General features: G+C 39.8%; 1 protein-coding gene and 1 long non-coding RNA gene across 11 annotated transcripts in view; one reads left to right on the forward strand and one right to left on the reverse strand.

Annotated features, from left to right (window-relative positions):
• Bnc2 (basonuclin zinc finger protein 2) overlaps positions 1-10061 on the forward strand; it is a 429028-nt gene that overhangs the window by 126758 nt on the left and 292209 nt on the right. For all 10 annotated transcript variants that reach the window (XM_021252881.2, XM_021252874.2, XM_021252872.2 and 7 more), the window contains one exon: positions 8166-8366. In XM_021252881.2, the coding sequence (XP_021108540.1) occupies positions 8271-8366 (96 nt within the window). In that variant the 5' untranslated portion in view covers positions 8166-8270. The remainder of the gene's footprint in view (positions 1-8165; positions 8367-10061) is intronic.
• LOC110347730 (uncharacterized) lies at positions 8343-9049 on the reverse strand. The gene is made up of 2 exons (XR_002392499.2): positions 8687-9049; positions 8343-8552 (listed from the first exon to the last, which is right to left on the reverse strand). It is a non-coding gene; the product is annotated as an uncharacterized LOC110347730 (long non-coding RNA).

The raw sequence follows: 10061 nt of genomic DNA on the forward strand, positions 1-10061 counted from the left end.
GTTGTCAGTATTTTTAGTGGTAGAACCATTGATAGTAGCAGACTTTTAGCACTGAAGTGTAACATACTTAAAGAGAAGTGCACACATTTTAAATATATAGACATAGGACTGGGGATTTAGCTCAATGGTTCTAGTGCCTGCCTTGCAAGTGCAGGGACCCGAGTTCGATCCCTGGTACCAAAAAAAAAATATAGAGAGACATAATGTATTTTTACAAAGTAGCATATCCAGGACCAACGACTCAGTGGAGATGAGCAGCTTTGCCTGTGCTCAGAAGTCTCCTTTATTCCTTGCCAACCACTGCCCTCCACAAATCACCATTCTGACCTCCTAAGCCACCTCTTAATTCTTCCTCATTTTAACTTGCTGTTCAGTGAGTTGCTGGCATCTTCTTGATTCCTTAATTTTGAAAACAATCCTCAAGTTCATTCAAATTTGCTTTGTTTGAACATTTTTCCATTTATGTGTGTATACAAAATAGTCTTTGGTGTTATAATGTTTTCAAACTTACAAGTATACTGGCATTTCATTTTGTAAATTTATCTTTTAAGTTTGTGAATTGTATATAATGGAGCTTTATGGGCTTCCTTTTGTCTGTGATAACTTTAAAAGCAGTGTTGTATTTTTAAATACTTTTGTAAGGTGTTAAGCTCTACTCTGCAACCTGATTTTCTTGGGTGTTCATGAATCTCAGTCTCCCTTCCAGATAGGAATTGAAACTATTATTATGACATTTTTGCTGAAACTGCAGGCTTCTCAGTCCACAGGCTCCAGAAGGAAGTGAATAAAATAATTAATATTATCTTTTTAGTACTGCAACTAAGTAATTCCCATTGCATCCCATCTCCCAACAACAGCCCCCCCCCCCTTTAAAGAAAGACATCACTGATTATTTTTGTCCAGAAGATTTTCTTATAAACTATTGAATGTGGGTTATGGTAGAAAGTAGCCACTGTTGATGCTGGTATTTAGAAAAGATTAAAGTCACTTTTCTGTTTTTAAACCTAAACAAGATACGTAAAATGTTCTATCTTTTGTGGCCAAAAGATTCATGTTGACTACAGATGCATTTGTATATGGGAGTCTTTATTTCAAGGATTCATCATTAACCTAATATTCTATAAACTACCTTATCTATCACACCCTATTCAGATCTTTCTATTGTCTTATTTTTATAGTATTTTAAAGGATTATGGGATTTAGATATTTTCTTGAAATGTTACTATGAAACTGAGCTGCATCACAGATTGTTCTTGTTGGCACAGAGACAGTGTCAATTGGAGCAGTTTCTTCCTTTTGCTGTAGAAGAGTTGTGAAGCTTTTAGTCATATTTACTTATGGAAATGCCCATGCCACTGTTTAAAGTGATTTAAACCTAAGTCTCATTCAAGCTTTATGTTAGGAGGCCTGTATTCCCCTGAATTCCCATGAAATGACATTTTTGTTTTATTTTGTCTTGTTTTTTGCAATACTGGGAATGGAACATAGGGGCTTATGGATGCTAGGAAAGTGCTTTATCACTAAGCTACCTCCCAGCCTTTTTTGAAGTTGCCCAGGCTGGTCTTGAACTTGAGATTTTCCTGCTTCAGTCCTTAGAATAGCTTGCATTACAGCTGTGCATCACCATGCCCAGCCTAGGCTGATGTTGCAAGTGCATAAGCTGTTTCTCTTGGCGTAGGTGACTTGGGGAGAGGGTAGTAGCAGTTGCCATTACTTTTGGTCATGTTCACTGATGTGATATTCCAATGAGTAAATACTAGCGCATTTAGGATTCACAGTACTTTGGCAGAAAACCAACCAAAAACTGAAGGCAGGCCTGCATGTCTTATTGACAACTTGGACCAAGATCTTGTCCCCTGAAATCTTCGGGCTTTTCTGGCCAAGGCTTCTATATGTTGAAATGCCCGGCCCAAGCTGCCAGAGCCATTTGGCAAAGTCGTAGTCATAAGTATGAACTAACATGTACAATTCTAACACAGACCCATACAAAAGTAACAAGCAGTAAGACTGGCAATCAGAGTAAAAACCATTTTTGCTTCGCTCATTGGAGTCCATAAAGTTCCTTCTTAAGTGCAGTGTGAATTAGTCCACCCATGAACTGTTAAGCAAAATTTATGTCCTAAGTTTCCAGAAGAGTAAGTCTTCAAAGAGGAAAATTTAAAGTTGAATATAGTTACATAGTTCTTTCATATACAGGCATAGGTAGATTCAGTAGTTGGCATGCATGCAGTCTTGCTATGTTCAGGTTTGGCTCTAATAAATTGAAACATGAAGGAGAATTGTTTAAATAAGTAAAGTTTTCTAGTTTTCTTAAAATTTAAATGCAGGGATACAACTAGTACTCCTCAAGTTTTCACAGTCATCAGATATCACTGCTCAGGAATACTTGGCTATTAAAAGATGGGCGTTTTATCCCTTACATGGACGATAATGGAAAGGAATCAGGAACCCGTTGGAGAACAGGGACTTAGGTATAAATGTTAGGTGAATTTCAGTTATGAAGATGAGGACTTTTATGAGTAAAGATGACAGTTCATGTAAGACTTGTATTTTAAGAGCTGCTCTGTAATCTCCCCTACTTCCTTTTCCCCAAAGCATGCAGGTATAGTAGAGTAATATTTCCTCCCTCTTCCTCCCCCCCACAAAGGTTGATAAATGTTTTACTGTCCTCTCATCATATTACATCTGTGAGTCAAGGAGAAGCAAGCAGTTTAGATTATGATACAATTATTCACAAAGGGAACACCTGAATTTGAATTATTGACCTGAATTTGAATTGTTGTTAGTTTTACTTTTTTCCATTCTTTATAGTGAGTCAAAAATGTTCCCCATAACTTCACATAGAAAATAAAACTTTATACAATAAAGTAGGAATGGGAGGTTTCACAAAGGAAAAAGGTTGCTGTCAACTTTCTCCTCAGGAATATGGAAATTTGGGCAGATTATCTGTTCAGAAGAGGTTTCCTTCATTAATTCTTTCTCCTTTTTTCTCTTAAGACATCTGTTAACATTTCACATAGTCCAGCAGATGTTGCAAAGCAAGTCCCGTACTTTGTTCTCAGGAAAATGACATTTCCTCCATTGGTTGCCCCACCTCTGTGACTGAGTCCAGCCTGCTACTGTTGTATAATTTGCATAGATTTAGTTATACACCTTAGCGCATTATGAATTTGAGCTTCAACATTATTTTATATGGTAAAGTCTGATTTGATTAGAAATTAGCTTACATTTGCTGTACAGTTGAGAGTAGAAAACATTATTAAAATTTCTCTTGAGAATTGCAGTTTGATTCTCCATATAAGATTGGATAGTCTTGTTAATATTTTTTCTGTAAAATAAGTGAATTACAAAGGCTTGAGTTGTTTCACCATGAGGAAGTGCTGATTGTCATGCGATGTGGAGCGTCATTTTTATTATTTTGGCAAGAACAGGGACAGTTTTGTCTTGACAAGCCGTTAGACGAATACCAGCATGTGTCACATGAAAAACCACTGATCTTTAACCCAGCTCTGTACTTAACCAAGCCTTGAAAATGAATAGTGAATAAAAGAAGAGCAAAGGCCAGTTTACTGTCATTACAGATTACAGAATCTGTTAACAGCTGCTGAACTGAACCTGGGGAATTACAGGTATTGTTCTGTAAACCAGCAGAAGTCTAGAGATGCCTCTTAAATTGTGTACAGAAACTATACATTTATTTTATATTTGCTCAGGATTTATATTGCTGGAAAGAAAGCTAGAAAAAATTGAAACCCTGAGTACTTTCTCAGGACAGTGCATGTATGACTTTATCACAAAACCATATGTATTTACATAGAACTTTGTCAATGAAATTTTTTCTGCTCCTAGTTACAATGAATTTTTGAAAAAATTAAGAGAAAAAGAAAATCTGTGCAATATTTCCCTCTTTAAACAATAACAACAATGACAAAACAAAACCTATCCCACAATCATATATCCAAAATCCTCTCACTTCCTTCTTCAGGTATAAATTATCTGATTTTTTACATCAATATGTGATTTTTCTTTTAGCAAATGGAAAACCCTAAGCCTACCTCAGTACCCAGCATTGAAAATACCAGTTACATTTTAAACAGTCAGTTGTGGGAATTCCTGCTTACAGAGCCAACGAGAAAGAGCATACTTCTTACTCTGCTGATGGAATTGCACCGAGCCTCCCCGTAGTCTTGTTAGCCCATACTAACTGAAATGCAAATTCTTTGTAACTAATTGGATCTCATTGAAGGTACAGGCACAGTGTGTAGTTACATGCAAAAAGCTTCTTAAAAAGTAAAATTTTCCTGTAATTATAACTTTTAATCACTACCTGGAACATTAGTATCTGTAGTACACATTTAGCATGTATGTGTCTGAATTTCTAAACAGAGTGCTCAAAAGCATGGCTTACCAAATGCTCAATAAGATGCCAGCTCAAAAGTTACAGGACAGATGTTCAAGTGCAGCAATCTATAAATTGGATTTTATTAAAGTCCTGTGAAAATAATGTTGTTTTTTTAATTTAGGATTTAGTATCCTAGAATCAGTATACGGTACTGAAGGCTTGTTAATAGTGCAGTTCTTTTCTTGGAAGATTTAAAATATTAAAACATCAAATACATCAAAAATCACTTCCAAAAGCCATTACTTATTTTTTCCCTTCAATTCTCCAATCCACTGTACCATTGTAAAACACATTTGAGTTTCTTACATGGTATGAGTCTGTTTTCATTGTGTGTTATGGTAAGGGGGAGATATTCACATAATATTATCTTTAACAACTTGGGTACTATTAGACATAGTTTGTATACTTCTTAATTTACATGGTCCATCTCTCACAATCAGTAAATGTAAGAATGCCAGCACATAACCTGTACTTGTGAGTATTCCAACCTGAAATACATGGATGGAATCAGGAAAGCAAGAAACAATCATTGTGGAGGCGATGCCTGTCCCTGCCACTCTAGTTTTAAATAACTTTGATACACGATTCCAGAGAGTTATTCCAGAATCTGTACAGTACATAGGTAATAGAAAAACTTAAAAGAAATATATGCATTGTAGTTATATTTTTTAGATATGTATCCTTAAAATGATTAGGTGCTCATTTGTTAGATAGAAAATTATCTCTAGGTCAAGGATTCTATACTTTGCATTACGCATGGAATTGAGTGGGAAGTTCAGATCCTGTATGTTGGGAATTTCCACAGTCAAATTTGTATTAAAATTTACTTCAAATGAGTGTTAGAAGTTTAAAATTTACAAAGCACTATGTGTATACACTTGAGGTTTTTGTTTTATCTTAATGCATTTATTTATGGTTAAGTCTTTGGGTTGTCCCTTATGTAACCCTACCCTCTTTGTAAACTAGTCTTATACACTAATTAAGATGTTTGATTAAACCCATTTAGCAGGTACAGCATATTTGTGGTGAACAAGATGTTTTAAGCCTCAGATATCAGTTGTGAAGGCATGGCTATGGTAGTGAAATCTAAGTAACAGTTCCACTGCAGATGGCTCAGATGGGCCAACCCAACTCTGCTATCTGAAGCTCAGTTTGCGTGCTCTGGGTAGCATTTTGTCAGAACTGCTGGCTGGGCAGACCAGATTTGGATGTATTAGCTAGTCAGCCTAATAACCCTGTACAGACTGTATTGATTTTCTAGGAGAGAGTTTATGAACTAAATAAACTTGGGGTTGGTGTCTTAATAAACTGCTTCTTTCAGTCTGTCACATTTAGTTACGGAGCTGTGCAGTTTAGGGGGAAAAAAGGCTAATTCTGTTACAGATTGTTCACAGCAGGGTCTCCAAATTAGCCCTTTGTTTTGTAATGCCACCTTGCTCGGGCTCGCTTTGAGCACATTTCTCAGTTTTGCCCTAATGAGTTGCAACACTGATAATGTGGCTGATGATCTTTCATTGATTTCACTATCACTTGCTTGTCTGGTAATTGATCCGTTGCTGAGCCTCTAGTTAATTATATCGGCTTTGACATGGCCTGGTCCACAGGGAATTTCAAGTCTTGCAGAATAACAGTTTTAATAAAAGAGTCTATTACTGCAGGTGCTTGCTGCTGCATGCCAGTTGATTTTTGTGTTGTGTTGTGTGTTGAAGAGAGAGAGAGAGAGAATGGGAAATACCTGGGAAAAAAGAACTGGACAGAGAGAAAAAAAGGTGGGGGCTGGAAAGAGAGGAAGAGGGAGTGAAAGAGAAGGAGGAAGGAGGGGAGAGATGGAAAGGGAAAGTGAGAGGCGAGAACATGCAGGCAAAGCGATACAATGGAGCTTGAGTGGAGGAGGAGGAAGCTTGCTATTGACAGTGTCCTTAAGCTTCCCACAAATAACAGCCATTAGTGGGAAGGTCAGAAGCTGAGCAGGCAGCTTGACTGAGGCACTGAGTGCCACTTCAGAAATCAAGAGGCTAGCAAATTTTAGAGGGAGTTTAAGTGGGTAATAGCTAGCAGTAAAGGTACAGTCACTGCTGACAATTGACTCATAGGGGTTTTTCCTGCCCTCCCCCCTGAAGAATATTTTTATTGACTACAGGTGGACTTAATATATTTTAAGGCAACAATTCTTTGGGTTCCTGTTTTCCTCTCAGATATTGAATTTGCTTCTTTTGAGACTTTTTTGTGCTTAATGGTGGTGAACTGGAGGGAAGTTTAACAGAAAAGCTTTCAGGAGAGGTCGGTTCTAGTAGGGAAGGCACATTTGTGTCAACATAGTGTACGTTTTCTCATCTTTTCTCATTGTCCACTAATGACACAGAGCTGCCACTGAAGCTCTTTTCTGTTTCTTTTGTTCTTTCAGAGAATAAGGTTTATTGTTATTCTTTAGTTAAGAAGGAGCAAGGAAAGTGGTACATTTGTCCTCAATATTTGTAGGTGGTTGAAGATTAATGTTCCTTACATTTTAAGTTTAGGAAGGATGGTTTTTTTCCTGCTGACTACTTTTATGAGATGGCATGAATTTAGCTTTCTATTTTGAAGTTAGTGTTTATGTACAGTGCATTTTGTTCACTTCTGATTTTCCATAAATAAGATAGATAAATACTATCTAATAAATAGATGTTGTGTTCTAAAACTGGTTTAATTAAAAATATGACCTGCTATTGAGGCTGTATTTCATCAGGCAGGGAAATGTTACAGAATTTTCCATAGAGATCTTGAATAAAAAATGGAGTTTTTATATTCATTACTTTTTGCCTGAAATGGGACAGGCTCTTTTTCTTCATCTTTTCTTTTATGGTTTGAAAAGATATTGTAGGTTCTTCATCTAGGAACTTTAACAAAGGATTTTGTTCTACTCTTGAGCTGTAAGGACAGGTACCCTTTTTTTTTTTTGCCATTCAGTTTCTCATTACTTAATCTTTGGTTTAGTAATTAATAGCCTGAGGTACTAAATTGTAGTATTTATTTTGCAAATGTTTATGGCACATCTTCCATTTTAAACTGCTAGGTTTATTTATTCTTTAGAGGCTAAGGTCAAGTTTGTATGTATATTATTTTCTCTATGAGTTTTTACAGTATGTAGTTATTTTAGCCAAGCAAATACTGTATGACTTTTAGCAGCTAACATTTAGAAAACTGAGCTAACTTTATGTTCTTTTCCAGCTTAGTATTTTACTTTCTTCCAGTGTAATTTTAAAAAATTAAGTATCACAGTTTCACAAATGTTAGAGAGGCTGTTGTCTGATGTTGCAGGAGACATCAGAAAGCTCTGCTGGGGAAAACTCCCTGGAAGGGCCCTCGCTTGCCCTTGCCCCATGCAGTGGCGGAGCATTGCTGGGAGTGTGCGTGTGTCTGTGTCGAGAGGAGTTGGTGCAGGGTGTCATTTGGTGCCTGACAGTGGAACAGTGCAGTTGACTCTCAGCTCTGCTGTCCAATGCCACGCAGTGGCTGAGGGTTTGAAGCTGATGGTTGGGTCTCCAGTGCAGCCTGCACACCTGACAGGCAGCTGTTACGCCGAGTGCAGGCAAGCTTGGGGAGTCACAGTCTATGCATAAATGATAGGGGTATCTGTGCAGAAGGTGCAAGGAAGCTGGACCCCCTCCTCCCCCGAAGGCCCCCCCCACCAGATGAATTGCACAGTTCAGCCAGCTTCTTAACTACACTACACTCCTGCTTACTGCCTGCCAAGAGGCTCAAAAAATCCACCTTCACTTTTCAGTCAGAAGAGGCAGAAGTGGATGTGAGAGAAAGAGAGACACAGAGAGAAAGAGAGCCGAAGAGGGCCAGAGACTTGACTCTAAGAGACTCCTATCCTGACAACTCCATGCAGTTCGGAACCAGAGCGACTGCGGCTGAACCAGGGTTCATGGGGACATGGCAAAACGCTGACACCAACCTCTTATTCAGAATGTCCCAACAGGTAAGTTACTTTCTTCTTCATTGTCTTTTTTTTTTTCTTTTGAGAAGCCTTGAATTGTTATGTGCGTTTTTGTTTCTGGTATTTTTCTTTGTAAATTTTTTTTTTAATGTGATCATTCCGTGGGCTCTGTTTTGTCATAACTGTTACTGGAATTGCAGGGTTACTTCATGGTTTCCCCAAGGGCTCCTTAAAAGAAAAGGGGGAAAGGATACTGAAGTAAAAGAAGGCAGAGGCGTTTGTTGCAAAGTTTCACAGTACAGTCTGGGTCTTGCAGGACTTCATGTTTTTCTTTGTATCCTGTTAAGAAAAGAAAAAGCTACCAGCTGCCAAATGCTCCTCTCTGGCTGTAGAGATCACTTGCCCAAAGTGTTGCTGCCTCGGCAGGAGCGGCGCGGTGGCATGGGGTGAGAGGGGGTGCGGGCAGCCCCGACCCGCACGGGGCTGTGGGGCTTACCGGCCGGCGGGAGCCGGTGCCGAGCCTCTCCGTCCCGCGCCCGCGCCCGCGCCTACCTCCCTCGGCAGCCGGGTCCTCCGCGGTCCGGCGCGGCCCGGCAAGCTAGGCGGCGGCTCTGGCTCTGGCGCGGGCGTGTGAGCTGCGTGTGTGCCTCCTGGCTCACTCACAGCGCTGCGGTGCGGGCGCTCGCTCGCGTGCCCGCGCCGCCCGTTCCCTTGCACAATCCCTGGCTCGGAGGCCGGGCGGAGGAAGGGAAGCGACCCAGAAACTTTGGTCTTGGGCCCGGCTCAAGGGAGGAGGGAGGGCCTGGTGCCTCCCTGTGGCCAGCTCCAAGCCTAAGCCCACACAAAGCCGGGGCAACTAAGTCCGAGTCCTAGTCCGAGTGCGAGTCCGCGTCCGCGTCCACGTCGAACCCTCACTGCCCAGCACTGCGACGCCCAGCAGGGTAGTTTCCCTCCCGGAGAAAGACTGCAGATGCGCCTTTAAAACAAACCTCTTCTTTTTGTATGTAAGAGTTCACATTTAATACTTTGAATTGGATTTTTAAAATTGTTCATAACGAAGGAAAGAAGACAATTCTCAAGGCTGTAAACTGCCTCAGTTTAGAAATATATTTGCCAGAGAATAGTGCATGCATCCAGGGTCTCCTAACATTTATCTGGCAAAACAGTTTTACCACACAGTCCTAGATAGGATGAATGCATCTGAGTAAGGTGTATTTTGACATCCTGTAGAGGGACCCTGATTACTGCTGATAGAGTAAACTGGGTTTAAACGCAATCAACATAAACCCAATAAGCAACTCTTTATGCGCAATTTCCCATCCTTTCCAGTGAAAAGTTCATTTCCTGGAAGGGATGCTCCTGGCCACTGCGGAAGGCTTTGGAGAGCTGTTGTCTGGAGCGCCGTCCTGCCTGGGTAGCTCTCCTTGTTGGAACAAACACAAAGTGTGTTTTCATTAACCTCAGAACCAGATAACTTGTGGCACTCTTTAAAAATGAGATGTCACCTTCAGGCTTTTCCTTGAGTTAGTGTAGGTCTTTGTGTGTGTGTGTGTGTGTGTGTGTGTGTGTGTGTGTGTGTATGTTTTGGAAGGGAAGATTGGTTTAGGTCTCCCTCTAGGTAGAAAAGAGTTAATAAAACCAGATAGAGATAATGATCAATTGATAAATGGCTATTGAACCACATAGATGGTGTTAGATTGCTTCTTTGGCACTAACCCATTTCCAAGTAGATTTGAA

The sequence above is a fragment of the Heterocephalus glaber genome, unplaced genomic scaffold, assembly GCF_053883595.1.
Source record: "Heterocephalus glaber isolate CG9 unplaced genomic scaffold, H.glaber_assembly_v1.0 deba00001481, whole genome shotgun sequence".
Lineage (NCBI taxonomy): Eukaryota > Metazoa > Chordata > Mammalia > Rodentia > Bathyergidae > Heterocephalus > Heterocephalus glaber.